The 16,007-nt window shown below is 40.7% G+C and overlaps 1 protein-coding gene across 1 annotated transcript in view; it reads right to left on the bottom strand.

The window, feature by feature from the left end:
• Positions 1-4,174: 4,174 nt before the first annotated feature.
• The window catches only part of plekhh2 (pleckstrin homology domain containing, family H (with MyTH4 domain) member 2), a 41,985-nt gene continuing 30,152 nt past the window's right edge, over positions 4,175-16,007 (bottom strand). The window contains exons 17-30 of the mRNA XM_079560564.1: positions 15,797-15,973; positions 15,580-15,688; positions 15,383-15,495; positions 13,582-13,758; positions 12,706-12,803; positions 11,667-11,844; positions 10,310-10,465; positions 9,739-9,836; positions 9,137-9,278; positions 7,925-8,061; positions 7,705-7,834; positions 7,464-7,550; positions 5,437-5,574; positions 4,175-4,420 (exon numbers count right to left, since the gene is read on the bottom strand). Coding sequence (XP_079416690.1) covers positions 4,235-4,420; positions 5,437-5,574; positions 7,464-7,550; positions 7,705-7,834; positions 7,925-8,061; positions 9,137-9,278; positions 9,739-9,836; positions 10,310-10,465; positions 11,667-11,844; positions 12,706-12,803; positions 13,582-13,758; positions 15,383-15,495; positions 15,580-15,688; positions 15,797-15,973 — 1,926 coding nt within the window. The 3' untranslated portion in view covers positions 4,175-4,234. The remainder of the gene's footprint in view (positions 4,421-5,436; positions 5,575-7,463; positions 7,551-7,704; positions 7,835-7,924; positions 8,062-9,136; positions 9,279-9,738; positions 9,837-10,309; positions 10,466-11,666; positions 11,845-12,705; positions 12,804-13,581; positions 13,759-15,382; positions 15,496-15,579; positions 15,689-15,796; positions 15,974-16,007) is intronic.

Below are 16,007 nucleotides of genomic sequence, written 5' to 3'. Positions count from 1 at the left end.
CTCAAAATCATCTCGAGGGCCAGAGTTTGGTGATGGAGGGCCGGTTTTGGCCCCCGGGCCTCACGTTGCGTACCCCTGCTCTACACCATTGTAATCAGCTTTCTTCAGTAATTCCTTGATCAATCAAACAACGCCCAATACAATCACAAGTGCATCATAAATTCATTTCAGTCTCGTATTGTGTAAAACCTTTTCTTGTACCAAGAGCTTTAGGCGCATTTGCCGCAGCCATGTTTGCAATGTTTACAGGTTGCATCAGTGAACAGGAATGAGCACACGCAACACAAACATCTAGAAAATGTCGTCTCCATAATAAGCTCCGACAGCCTTGCTTCATTGTGTCACATTTTACCAGTGATTAATCCATGTCAAATCCAGGTATGCATTTTGCACAATGGCATCATGCAGAATAAAACTTTATACACAGGAATTTGATAGATGTTTTTTATTACTTATTTGTACAATAATTAATTCAAAGACATTTCATGTTAAATAAATATAAGAGCTCACATTACCCGTTGTATACAGGCAAATGCCGCCGGACAAATTAGTACCTTAAAATCTCATCTTTTCAATCCATACTTTTCAAGGGGGGGTATTATGCAGAATCGACTTTTTCAAGCTTTACATCATGTTATTATGTCATTCCCTCATTAAAAACATGCCTGAAGTGTTGCCTTGGCACATTCACGTATTTTTGAGTAATCTGTAAAAACTCTGATGGCAGCCATTTTAGGGATAGGTTTGCCTGAGTCCTCCTAGGAACGCCCCCACCTCCTGGAGACGCCTCCGAGCTTTCGTCACCAGGCGAGTGACCAATCGCTGCCCCTCAGCAGAACCCCCACACTGATGCCACAGACAGCGTGTGGAGGGGGCGTGTCAGAAAGGGTCAGAGGTTCTTAAAGAGACAGACGCCTATTTCAAGACATTCGCTACAGCCATTTTGAGAGAGCAATTTTATACAAGGCAGTTATTCTAATTTACTGCATTTACAGACCAACAGAAGGTTTCGTCATCATTGGAGTGTGCTATAGACTGGTGCTATGTGATTGAAAAAAGCACAATACCCCCTCTTTAACATTTCTACCTGCTCTGTCCTTTATGTCTCCTCTCTTTAAACCACCTACAAATGAGCATCACACCTTCCAACTATCCCTCAATACTGTGCAGAAGTTTGTCCATTTCCTCAAAGCGTTTGTACATCATTAACACGTAGCTTCAGGTTTTTTGGTTGTTCAGTAACGAACAGCTCGCAGTATCCAGTCTGCAGCTCACCCAGCAACAGCATTCACGTTTATAACACAGTTTAGCTCCTCCATGAGCCTTTATCACACAATATTAAACTTTATACAGGCCTGTTCACAGATGTGCACAGTACAGCAGAGTTAAGTTTTAGGCTGTTGTAGCTTATTGGGTTTTTACATGAATTAAAATGTAGATAAAAACTGCAGAGTAGTTGTAAATAGTCTATAGGTTGCGTTCATATTATAGAATTCTGTTTGAGTTGGAGGGCAGGTGCCAATACAACTCTATGGGAGAGAAATGTTTTTCCTGATCATTATTTCTTCTAACCTGCCACATTATTCAAATACCTGAAAGTCCTTTGTACGGGCCAACATCGCACACATATTTTTGAGTATTGTCACCACGTTTTGACGCCTTTATGAGGAAATAATTAAACCATAGTTCATATGTGCTGGAAGAGATGATTTTGAACTTTGTGCCAGTTTTTGTTGCATGTGAATTGGCCAATGAATTACAGAGAAATTAGCAATAAACTAAGACTAGAAATCTGCATTTTGACAGTTACCATAGTTACCAGCATGGAATTTTCAGCTGCCCTCCACCTCAGTGTTACACTATAGGCTCTTCAGAATGTTGTAACGTCACGTGAATGCAACCTATTCCTTAGCTAACCTGCTGAAGCACCCCTGTAAAGATACTACAGGCAATGGTTTGCAGAAATGTAATTGTAAGCAACTTTTTATAACCCACTTAAAGGAGCACGATGCAATTTTCTATGTAAAAAAAAAGTTCATATTATTATGTATTTGACCTTTCAAAGACCCAGCGGATGTTTAGATGGTTAGCATAGCGCCTTTACATACCATCCTGATTAGGAATCAATTGACAATTGACTGTGCATAACTTCAAATCATAACAATGCAGCACAAGACGCCACTTCCTGTTTCGATCCAGCACGCCAAAATAAAAGCACACAACTCATCTCATTGATTAGTTCAGCAGGTTCTTGCAGCAATACAAGAATATAATCAAATACACACATTGTAAGTGTTTTATCTGTTAATAGTTTGGCAGAAAGAAAGTTGAACTAATGAACTGCTGAACTAATGAATAAGATGGTGCTTTTATTTTGCTGTGCTGGATCGAAACAGGAAGTCACTTCTTGGGCGGCGTTGTCATGATTTGTTGATCGAACCGTATCCATGGTTACATATGCATTCCATTCCGAAAACATACCGGAAATCCTACAAAACCTGAAATAAAATTGATCCTGAAGCATCATAGGAGCCACCGGGATGGAAAGTAAAGGCGCTAAGCTAACCACCCATGCAGCCGCTGGATCACAGGAAGGTCAAGTACACTCTAATATTAATACAGCTTGCATGCTCAGATGGATCATACTGATAGCTTTGAGAGTAACACAATTTCTTTGCATGTACCCAACATTACAACAAAAGATAACGTTGACATTGTAAGTTCCCTAAAATCAGCTTTGCAGGAGGTGTCAGAAATAAGGTCCAGTTTTATAATTTGAACAAAACAAAAATCTAAACTATTGTATCTCCATATGATGAATATCGCCTTATCTCACATCAAAGTACTGCTATTTACAACTACCCCCCACATAACTTTAATATTAAACAACATAAAGTCACATTTAAAAATATGGAGTAATATTATCAAACTGCACATTTCTAGTAAGAGCATAAACTACAAGCCTGAGCAAATAACAATAGAATATCACAGTTGCAAAAGGCTACAAAAGTGTCATACCCCCTGGATTATTATTGACATTTTATTTTGAAATACTTGTTTATACTGAAATACTGTTTCCTGGTTCAGTGATTGCCAAGTATTTCCCCCACCCTTTCATTTGGTCCAAGCCAAATAAAGGCTTGGAAATATTTAATTCTCCTGGTGTCTCTGCTGCCAGGTTTTTTTTGACTGAAAGGGCCTTGTTACTAAAGTATTTCATGGTTGACATCTTTTAAAACTGAAAAGAAAATGTGTTGACTTTGAGTGTTTGGCAAAGCCTCTTGACCCCAGTGTATTGTACAGAGCATAAACTTTGCACACGGAGCAAACGCTTTGAATGAGTTTCTGTTTTTTCTCTTCGTGAGACAATTAAAATGTGTAACTAATGAGTGATAGAGCTGCGGAGCAAATTTCGGGTCACGGGTTTAAAAATAACAATCACTGATTAGGCGTAGCATTGTGACCACCAGGTAAACCAATGAAAAGCAAACTTTCACCCATCAAACAGTTTCAGCTCAGACTTGAATTGTGCTTTGTAAACTTAAAAAAACAAAACCCTATATTAGCTCATTGTATTAGTTTTTTAGCTGTTGATAAATCAATCCACTCTCAAAGATGAATGCGGGTGTTTAACCCCTTAACTCCCATCTGAACCGAGCACATTTTCTCCAGCTTTACCCCAATCCAAAAGATTCTGGAAAAAAGGTGTGAAAATAGCAACAAAACTGAGACGAAAACAAGGATGAAAATGTGAAAAAAGTGAGAAAAAATTGACGAAAAAGTGACAAAAATTGTACAAAAAAATGACAAAAAAGTGAGAAAATTTGACGAAAAATTGAGAAAAAAATTACAAAAAAAGTGACAAAAAATGTAAAAAAAAAATGGACAAAAAAGTGAGAAAAAATGGACAAAAAAGTGAGAAAAAATGGACAAAAAAATGCGAAGAATTTGATGAAAAAGTGACAAAAAAGTCACGAAAATGTGACAAAAATTAGATGCCTGCCCAACAAAAAAGTGATGAAAAAAAATCTGATGATGTGAGGAAAAAGATCAATTTAGTTTCGTAGGTCTTAGCTTTCAAATGAGGTGTTACACTGGCCTACAGGATTTGGGTAAAGCTGAACTGGAGAAATTGCTCTCGGTTCAGGCGGGAGTTAAGAGGTTAAAATGCACTGAACTACGACTCACTAACAGGTGATGTACAGTCAAATGGATTTTCCCTGTGCTGAAGAAGTCAGAGCAGTGTGGGGGCCTTGCTGGGACGTCCCATGGCAGGGGGGGACTTGCTCCTGAGTTCTTTGCTCTTGAGGCTGATGGGCTGAGCCACCATCAGAGCCGGGGCAGAGAGGTGGTGGGCCGCGGCTTTCTGCTGGTGAGCGCTGTTTATGTAACTGGAGACGAGCAGAGTGATCTCCCGGATCTGAGGACAAGAGAAAGAGCTTTCTATGAATCAGTGTTGATTTTTAGTTTTAGTCGTAATCTTTTGACGAAAATGTAATTCAATTTTAGTCGAGATTTGCTAAAAAAAAAAAAAAATAGTCAACTAAAATTGCAATTTGACTAAATTAAAAAACAAATTTAGTCGAATTTGCATTTATAATATTTATTATAATCATATATAATCAAGGTCCTCTGCTTCATGGAGTTTCTCCCACATGAACAAAGCGCAGAGCTGTTTTCCGTTGGCAGTGAATTTACATGATATGAGGCTCTTTCAGACGGTCAATAGAAGTTTTTAATGATTTTAGTCTCTTTTTTTCCTTTCTATTTAGTCTTATTTTAGTCACAGTTTTAGTCTCATGAAAAACCTTTAATTTAGTTTTAGTCCAATGTCAGTCGGCAAAAATATCACTTTAAATTAAGACTAAATATTTTAGTCGACGAAATTAACACTGCTATGAATGAAGGAAACAAGCTTTGTTTAGAAAGAAAATATCTATTAATTATATAATGTTATTCTTATTTTTAAGTAGATGCAAATGGTGACTGGAATAGATCCTAACAAACAGAAATACACAGACAATATAGGATTATTTTTATATTATCAGGAAAGACCCACTGAGAATCTTTTTCCAGGGGACTTCTGGCCACAAAGGAAACTTGTTGTACATGTTTTTGGTGGTAGGGAAAACAGGAGAACCCAGAGGAAAGCTATGCTGATGCGGAGGGAATATACAAACTCCACTCAGAATGACCCCACCTTGAAATGGGAACCTTCTTACTGTCAGCGAACACACTAACTACTGCACCACCATGCACACACAAAGCCTAATGAACTGTACACTATTAAAACAATAAGGATTAACAATAATAATATAGAAGATTGCTGAAAAAAAGAAGACATTTCATAGGCCTGTTTATTATCTTAAATTACATTACACCTTCATTATAATTATATGCAACATATAAACGGGAAATGCAAAAGTAAGACCTCACCTTGGAGGCGTCCATAGCAAACAACTGTTTCTCTGACGGTTTGTCTTTGGTCCCATTCGTGCTCACCACCAGCATGAAGTTCTGCTTATGTCCTCCAAACGTCAGCAGGTTCTTGTACGAGTGAGACACCACTGGTTTCTATTGAAAAATACAATTTTGTGAATCTTAAGGGCCTGTCACAATTGGCGCATTGACCGCAGCGAGTTTCTCCCCCATTTGTTCTGCGCCAAAATTTGAAGTTGCCATCAGCCGCAACGTCACGCAGTCACGGTCACAATAGAGTACGGGCTGCGACTGGATGCGGTTGATTTTGGATAGTGTTCAAATGCGAGCGGTGCAAGGAAGAAAGCGAATGGTGAGCGGCTGGGGAGAGGCTGGTGAGCGAGTGTTTCACGGGCCACAGACACTGAATGCGGACAGTGGTGCGGACTAGAAAGAATTTATTTTCGGGCTCGGACGGATCAGCGCGTTTACAAATAAAACTGGTGTAAAAAGTGTTTGTTTTTGTGGAAAAAAAATCAATAAATAAACTGGGCCTGCGGTGCACGATGTTGGCCGCCCCACACATGGCTGGAGGCATTAGCGCACCACGGCTTTTACTCACCAAGCTCAGCAAGACCCTGAGCTCAGGCCCTGCTCCAGGGAAGTGACCAGCTTCTGCCTGACGTATTCCTGACAGAGCGCCTTCGAGGGAACATTTACAAGTTATGACGAAGAAAGGACAGACGTCCACAATCAATAGGCTAATTATCACTTTTTAATAAAAAACAAACAAAAGAATTATCATTATCGCAAATAAATACTCTTGGCTTTAAAGAAATAGCCTATAGATACTGCCTGTGATTTGATTGAAAAAACTAATTAACAACTCCAAACCCTCCACGCGCTCATCCAGCGGTCTCCATGCGACTCAATGCGCCTAGGAGCACGTCACCTGCTGCAGTACGCAGCACACAGGCCACGGTCAAATCGGGGATGGAAACTAGCAGGAAACAGCTCAGCAGCTGTTTGTCAGAGGACTACGAGGTTTTTATCATGGACTCTTCAAAAGCAGAGGATATTGATCCAGTAGGAAAACACGCGCGCACTTTGGAGACGCGCGGGGACGAGCGGCAGGTGAACAGCGAACATACGGCTCGTGTCTCCTCATGTAACCATCATCAACACGCCGTCCCCGCTGATTTCGTAAGGATTAAGGACTTTAAAAGGACGTGGGAAAGACTCGTGGAGCTTTTTAATTTGTGGAGCCTTTTGTTTGGACAGCGGTTGTGAACTGCAGGTCGAGCCAAGGGAAACAAGGTCACAGGTAACATGCACTTTCTTTATAAAAGCGTACACCATTAAAACAACACAATTATTATTTTTCCTTTATAAATGAGCCAGATATACATTTTTGTAAACGTTTAGAACACCACAGTGGTTCACAAAGTATTGTTCTGCGTGAAGGTTTGCACCTGCTTCTCCCACGTATTCATTTCTTACGCAGTTTTACTTCACACATTCGAGATAAATGCGACATTTCCCTGCCTCAAATTTTGCGCACTGCCTTCGTTTGCATATTCACGAGGACCCGTGCGCGAAGTTTGCTCCGCGCTCTTGACCAAACGGGGGAGGAGGAAAGAGGAAACAGTATCTAGCCACACTGTATATCTACAGCAGAAATCGCACGAGACTGAAAGTGGCGCTAACCAGTATCTCACCAGTATCTCCCCATCTGCGCGGCTGAGACGATTTATCTCTCGCCATTCTCACAACCGTAGCGGCCTGCTGCGGCTTTTTTCAGTCGCACTCGACCGCCACTGAATTTTGTGCATGCATGACATTCAGCTGCGCCACATACGCCAACTGCGATTCACACCTTTTCATGCGGTCAATAGCGGTCGCTCGTGCAGACGCCCGTGCGCCAAAAGAGAGTGTTTGCACGACCTTCATATTTTGAGGCCGCAAATGATCGCATAGTGCCCGTACGCCAATTGTGACAGGCCCCTTAAATACATTCTGAGATGAACATCCAAGTTGAAAAGTACCATTGAGTTGTGCTCCAGGACACTGATGCCGTCTTCATGAACGGCCAGCCACACACGTCCCGCCTGCTCCGGACACGCACTCACCCACTGAAACATAAACATTCAATCATTTGTCAAGTCTTTGCTGCCATTTTGATTGATTTAAACATATCAACCTTTAGGGATGTCATTCACCTAATAACTAATTCCATGGTAACCAGTGTTATTCATAAGTGGGTGTTTGTACTCTATAATAACTTACTTCTGCCTCAAACAGTTTGGCACCAAAGAAAGGCCATTTCCGGGCGACAGTGAGATAGATCCGGACACACTCCGATGAACTCCGACCCCTGAGAGAAGCCCAGCGAGCCGCCAGCCGCTGCAGCAGTTGTCTGAAAGCAACAATGACATACTGTATAAATCCTATCAATCTTATTAAATCACCATCAACATAACATATTGCCCTGATTAAGAAGAAGTACCTGAGCTGTTCTTCTGAGAGGGACCGTCTGTAGTGTTTGGGGTAAAATCTTTCCAGAACCTGTTTGAGAGTCTGAGTGGATTTAGTATGAGCTGAACCAGGAGCAGAAAACGGACGCTCAAAATCACCAAACTCCACCTGTGTAAGTATATAAAAGGTTACTTATATATGCTTTCCAGATCGAGAAAGTAGAAAAAATTAGAACCTTTAAACGCCTGTGTCAATCATTAGAAACAAAGTCTTCAGTTTTGTACTAAATGGATTGTTTATTTACAATTCAAGTATCAACTAAAACCCTTATTTGTGAGTAAATAGGTTCAAAATGAAAAGAAATAAGTAATAAACTCATACATTTTACTGAAAAATATAATCCAAGCAGCTTTCTTTTGAACATGGCATTCAAACTCAATTTGATCTTTAAATCTGAAATAACTACACGCTTTCAACCTCCGTTAACTAGTGAGCTAAATACTGTACAATATTGAGGTGTTGTTGACTTAACTGTATAATTGCATTTTTTCATGTTGGGTTTTGTTGATTCCCCAATCGGAGGCCATAGTAAGTAGAGGCCCACCGATATATCGGGCAGATATTTGGGGATTTTACAATATCGGCTATAGGCCAATCTAGCGCTGAAAAAAGCTGATATTTCCGGGACCGAAAATGATAGAGACTTCCCGTTTTTCATTTGCATTAGAAAGAGCGAAATCAGGGCTTTAAAACGAGTCCTCCCATGACTCCCTAGGCCTCAGGGGAGGTGAGAAACATTGTTAGCTTCAAGTTTGTTAAACACAAGTTTCACTAAACCTCCGTGAATATAGACATGTTGAATGTCATTTTGAAGTGCAGAATCTAGAGAATTCAATCGCTGATTAGTTTAAACCTCCACTATTGTATTTTTGATCACAGCGCAAAATGCCGCGGCTAGCAACAATATGCTAATGCTAACGACAACTAATCAAAGCTGGGACAGAAACTATGATTGAATCACCTAAAGTAATAAAATAAAATCGGCCAGTGCTGGTGCGGCCAAATACAAGTTTTTATGTTTTTACAGGATTATAGACCAGACATTTGGGAAAATCGAAAAATTATCGGCATCGGAATCTGCCTTAGAAAAACCCATATCGGTCGGCCTCTAATATTAAGTCAGTTGTCGACCATCAAAAACAATGTCAGGAATCAGTTGTAATATTTGTTTCCCCTTTCTGACCTGGGCCAAGAGGGCAGCCATCTCCAAAGCCAGTTCCTTATTGACAGGGAAGTGTCCAGCAACAATGGACTCATTGGTTTGATACGTCAGCAGCACTCGCTCTCGGTCTGACTCCCCTCTGGCCTGCGGAGAGAAGTACAGCCTGGAACAAAGGGGAGAAATTGTTAGTTCACTTAATATTTAACAGCATTATTGGTCATTAGAGCTGAACAAATAGATTAAATATAGATTTTTATTAATGATTTCCTTACGCTGGGTGTGTGGGTTGCTAGAAAACCTGTCTAGAGGTATAGTTAGTATATTCACAAACTAATTGAAGCCAGATGGTTACCCGTGATTAGTTGCTGTTTAATGAAAGCTGGTTATAGTCATCTGACAACCCTAAGTGTGGGTCTCTGTCTGCTTTCTAAGTGAACCAAAAGCAAATAATGCAAGTATAAACTATTTTTATTCAAGTAGACTGTTGATTAAATTCGCCGTGTTACTTCATATCAAGAGACACTGATAAAAAATCCAATTGTAATCTCAATTTCTGTCAGAAAAACTGTCATTTAGACACTAACTAACCTGTTGTTCAGCCATATTGGTCAAAAACCCGTCACCTGTTCTTGTAGGTGAGGCGGACCGTCCTGGTGTTTTCAGACTTCCCCGTGTTCTGCTCTTTAGACGCTTGCTCCCATTTAGAAATTATGTCACAAATCTAGAAACAGGGAGAACATTATACAAATATGTGAATAAAATACATGATGACACAAGGACTTAGCTTAGGCAAGAATGAAGAGGAAAGACCTGTGAGGTATAAAAAAGTGGCAGGACGTGCAGAGTTGTATCGGTGAAGGGCAATGATAGATGGATAGATTAGGAACAAGTATGTCAGAGGGACAGATGTCTGGGTTATGAGGTCAGAGAAGCCAGATTGAGACAGTGTGGACACGTACACCCACATTAAGATGAGTGTCACTGTATTTCATGTTTATAGTGGGATATTTGATCAATTATTAGATTAAGTGCTATTCAAACAAATCTTTACTGTCATGTTGAAGCTTGAGTGTTAGTTACTGTGGCATTAAAAGGTTTAGCACAATATTCCCCTGCCTCAATATATCCAACATCAGATTTAGCCATTGTGACGGGCCTACGCTCAGTCAATGACAATGTAAAACAGAACTTTACCTTGATGGTCCCCTGTAGACAGTGCTCCAGCTCTCGTCCCGTTGGATCATCTGTGTACAGGCTGAACCCGGACAGTCCCGTTTTCCTGATGCCCAGGTCCTGATTGAGTCGGCTCTGAAACTCATCCACCGTGGTCGACGCATCAAAACTGACCACCTGCAAAAATGACAACATGGTTAATAGAGACTTTATTGACTCAACAATAATACTTTGTTGTAAACAGCCACTTGTTAAAGAATGTCAAATAGGCTATGCCTCATCACAACAAAGGAATGGGTTACACACATAAAACTTTGCACGCAGTCTGATTATACAGTCCTATTAGGAGATGACCATCAATACACATGCTTTTCAGTCATGTGACTTTAGTTGTTATGGCGGCCATTTTGAATACAGAAGTAGAATTATGCAGTACTACAACATGTAACAATATCTCTACTCAGGATGAAAATGTAAGACAACTGATTGACAGTGGCATTTTTATACACGTTTATGTGAAGAAACCAGTGAGTCAGTGTTTAAGCTGCTCAAGTTGTTAGCAAGTTACCGGTTAGGATTTAGCTTCTACAGCTCAGCTCAGCTCCGACCTCTCCAAGAGAAAGCCCTGAACCACACTCCAAACATAGCCTTGTATACAACATGTGAGAGAGGTCAGAGCTGAGCTGGTACTGTAGTATTTCCTCAGTGTTCATAGATGTGAGCCACACATGTGTTTATCGTGTTGAAGCCATTGACAGTTGATTGATGACAGTTGCTAACCGGTAGCATGCTAACATCTTAAGCCGCTTAAATACTGAGACTCAGACTGAGACTCTGTCGACATGACAAACTGTAAAAATCACAGAGAAAGGTTTTCTGTTTCCTCTTCGATGTGTTAATTTAGTCTTTGGAGTGAAGCAGATTTTTAGTAAATCCTGCTGTAGCTCGACGTGCGTCTCTGGGGCCGTGTTTTGACTGTAATCTTCTTGAACAATGATCACGAGTACATAAAAATGCCACTGTCAATCAGTCTTTCATTTTCATCCTGAGTAGATATATTATATTATTGTAATACTGCATAATTCTATTTCGGTATTCAAAATGGCGGCCGAAACCATGCGTGATGTCATTGGAAACGCATGTATAGATCGCTGTACCTCTCTTTATGGGCATATGGACTGCAAGGTGACAGATTTTCATTCCCCTCTCCATCTTACACACATAAAACCTGACATTTGAGTGTGCAGCATATATTTGTAATGTTAATTTTCTTTAAGACCGATCTTGCAGATGCCATCAGCTCTATCTGGATTTGGGACATGCATGCGAGTGTGCACTGACTTCTGGGTGGATAGTGTTATTAAGTTCCATGTGTTACCTGGTAGGTGTTGTTGAGAAAGTGCACCGGGACACTGAAAGGGAGTGAGTGGTGGTAAGGATTCCTCAGTAAGATGGACAGGATCTCCATTCGGGACGGCCTGCTCTGCCTCTCCCCTTTCTGCTGACTCCGCTCCATGGACCTCTGGCAGTAGATGGCATATTTACCCACCTCTGACCTGAAAGAAGACAACAAATTACACAAAACATCCTTAGCATGAAGTTTACATAGTCATTTTGTAAAATTATGGGGAGTTTGTGAAAAGGGTAAAGGGCAAACCTGAATTTCCATGCGAAATGCACACGGAGAGAACAAACAAATTGCATTCAAATAACCTGTTTAGCGAGATACAAGCTTAATCATATGCCCTTTGTGTTGTGCAACTGCATTAGTTTTTTACTTCTATGTGACTTCTATGTGTGTCTTTTACAATTACAGTTATGTAGCTGCAGGGCATTTTAGAAGAAAACTATATTTCCACTGGAACAAATGTTGTTATATGTGTTCATACCACTAGTAAATGCTGGTGTTGACAATTCCAGCAACGCTTCCAGTAACAGAATTACTGTATCTGTAGCTATTCGTTGCATGGACACCACTGCTAGGTATCATTTTTCTCTTTTATTGGAATTAATTCTGAAATTTCTGTCAGAGGAATCGATACCAGGTGTTGTTGGGGATCAAAAAAGTGAATTGTAGAGAGAAAGAAGCAACAGCAAAGACCTCAAACTTCGTGTCTTGGATTGTTTCTATCTCTTTACAAAGTACACTATGCAACTCCAATGACTTTCCCACTGTAAATGCTTGGTTGTTAGAGTTTTAAGCAAGAAATGTGAGTGGTTGTGCTAGACTACGTAACTCAAACACAAAAAGGAGAACATAAAAGATGACAAGCTTGTTTGACTCATCCTTTCCACAAGTTGAAACAGGTCCATTTCTAATCATAGCCCAATTCATTTAGCAACCCTAATAACTCTGACTAAACTCATAAAAGTCCAGGAAGATAGCTTGATTCTTCTTGTTATTTTTAGTGCTGTACCTGGAGTCTCCGTGTCGCTTGAGATGAGCCTGAAGTAGCCAGAGAAAGGGATGCTGGGGCAGGAACAGTCCCACACACAACGCTAAAAACTGCCAGCCCTGAACACACAAAACAGGTACAGACTGATCACCATGAGGCTGTAAACAGGTCATCTGTACTTAACTCTGTAATTATTTTATTGAGGCAATGTATTTAGAGTGGTTTCCACCCGATAGGCCACTTTCTCAATTATGTAAAGAAACCAGCACAAGTGGAAGAGATGTTACTTTTCCCACCCTGTTCAAAACAAATTAACAAGAATTTAAGGCAAAATTTGTATTACTACACGTGACTGGGACTGAATAACTTTTATTTTCTTTTGGTACAAGTTTTAATGGTACTTTGTTTGCAGTATAACAATAAAACAGAATGTTAGTAGATGAAAATGTTATAAAAAGACTTCTGTGACAAATTCTGTGGTTTTTTAAAGTCCCTGTCAAGGATCCACCAGGCATAAAAACCTTATTTCTATTATAGACGTTTACAAAGAAGAGAAGCAAAGCAGGAACATGTGTCTGATGGCGCCAATAAACAAAACAACGCCCTATTCCACATTCAAATCTTTAAGCCATTTATTTTGCTTACAATTCTCACTGCTTTTAGTCTTGTGTCGTCTGCTCTTAGACAATCAACAAATCATCTATTGTTCGTGTCATCGAACTTCATTCTGCTATATGTATTAAAGCACAATTTTACCAACCCCACACCCAATCATTCAGCCAGTTTGAGTGAGAAAGTTAAAATACTGAGATAATGTAAATTTCAAGGACACATTTCATGGTCACTGGCTGCTGCATGTCTTGACCTCTCCCTCCCCCTGGTGGCGACAGCACGTACCTGCAAGGGTCCGGGCTGCTGCGGCTGCCTCCTGCGCGTCTGTTTGATGAGCTGACAGAAGAGCTCGTTCTGCAGCTCGGGATGGGTCAAACACACCTGCAGCGCGCTCTGGGCCAGCGACACGTGGTAGTCTATGGCCGGGGCATCGATCGCTACGTTTATGAACAACTGACAGGTCTGGAAAAAAAGGTTTGGTCAGAGAATTACAAAGACAAATACAGAAATGACATGTCAGCATCTGGATTCAAATAGGGAACATAAGCGAGGGCCTCCTATTGGATAACTATTGTAACTTTACAGTTTTGAAAATATGACTAACTTAGAAGGATAACATCAGTTGCAAGTTCATCAGATGCACAATTATCATTTTATTTCAGTGAAGCACCGATTTCAATGAAGAAATGTTGGGCTGAAAAACTAAAGAAAGCTGGGTACAATCTTTAGCAAAATCTTAAAGGAATAGGCCACCGAAAGGTTATTGACGGAAGTGAGCGGGGTGGAAGTCTTTAGGAGTTACTGCGCGGACGTTTTGCTCCTCGTATCATTACGCCTCACAATATAGTCCCCCTTTTTATTTGCTTATAAAATCAACATGCTACATTTCTGTGTAAATATACTTCGCATGAAAACACTTCACGTAACTTTATTTAAATAGGGAACACATGGAAGAGCTTGGTAGCTTCTATCGTGAGCTTTTTTGGAGCTATGTGACATGTGGAAGAGGCTGCGTATGTGCTCCGTTTGCCTGGCAGAGCGCACGGACAAAGACCAGACGGGGATATATTAACTCGGCTAAAGTGAGGTAAGAGCATTTCTCAGTATGTAAAAACGGTGGCCTATTCCTTTAAAGAGGGGGTATTATGCTTTTTTCAATCATATAGCACCATTCTATAGCACACTACAATGATGACCAAACCTTCTGTTGGTCTGTAAATGCAGTAAATTAGCCTTGTATTGAGGGGGTTCTGCTGAGGAGGAGTGGTTGGTTACTCGGCTGGTTACAAAAGCTCGGAGGCGTCTCCAGGAGGTGGGGGCGTTCCTAGGAGGACTCAGGCAAACCTAGCCCTAAAATGGCTGCCATCAGAGTTTTGACAGATTACTCAAAAATACGTGATTGTGCCAAGGCAACACTTCAGGCATGTTTTTAATGAGAGAATGACATAATAACATGATGTAAAGCTTGAAAAAGTCGATTTTGCAGAATACCCCCCCTTTAATTATGTTTTAGCCAAAATTGTGTCTAATGTGTCATATGCTTCAAATTCCAACAAAGATTGATCTCAATCATCCAGGTAGATACAACACAGAAAACTAAATTCAACTGGACATTTTTCTATGTTGGTCAACTATGTAGAAAGAATGCTTAGACATTTAGGGACTTTTTTGTAACCCACGACGACGTTGAAGTGGGGGTTGCAGGATAATTTTGAGACTATATTTTAAAAAAAATTGAATTTGATGGATTTAAAAAAATAAATAAATAAACAGCATATTTAACCTCTTAACCCTGGCTGTAACGGTGCACATTTTCTCTAGTTTTGCACCTTAAATTATTATAAATGATAATTACATTTTACAGAAGGCGGTCCCGAGTTGCTGGTTGAGTGATTTTGGGGGTCGGTATTTCAGTCACATTGCAGGTTTATTTTTTATTCTTTTCTTCATTGTGATCCGCATATGAAATGTACAGTTCGTGGTCCTAAAGTTAATAAAGGGTACGGTTGCTTGAAAGTAGGACTCTTTTGCTCAGAGTAGGATTTTCAATAGCATAACACACGTGCAGCACGTTGCTCAGACATACCTTGAATAGTTTGACAGCCTCCGTCTGCAGGGCCTGTGATGGGAGGGTGGTGAGAGGGGAGGTCAGCGCCTCTTTACTGAAGCACAGCGTCGGGTGTCTCCAGATCTGAGAGTCTGAAGTAATACAAGAGCTAATCAGCGTGAAGCATGGAAAATAGACAATAAAAATATACGCTTAGATTGGGTAAAACTACTCACTTAAATCGCCGTCCAATTGGAAGAGTTTTCCCACCTGTTGTTCAAACTCAGTCCCAACTTTGCCCACCATCGCCCCGGCCGCTACCGAGAGATGGTACAGCCACGCTTCCTGAGGGGTCACACACAGAAGTAGGTTAAGTCATATGACAAATGATGCTAATGTCTGTCTTATGTGCAGGAATTACATTTAAAAAACCTAATGATAATATCTATGTACCTTCTCATGTCGTGACTCGATGAGGAGGTAGGTTGGACCCTGCTCTTGAGGCTGGATGGAGATGGTAAAGTGCGCTCCCTGCAAACTCCTCCCACAAACGCTCATGTCCTCCGAGTCCCGGGACCTGTCTACCTCCTCCACCCGCGCCTCCCAAAGCTTGATCTGCCCCAAAGGAAACTACACAGACAAGAGCAGAATGCAAATGTAATAC

This window comes from Gobius niger, assembly GCF_951799975.1.
Source record: "Gobius niger genome assembly, chromosome: 7".
NCBI lineage: Eukaryota > Metazoa > Chordata > Actinopteri > Gobiiformes > Gobiidae > Gobius > Gobius niger.
This window is presented reverse-complemented; position numbering and strand designations above follow the sequence as displayed.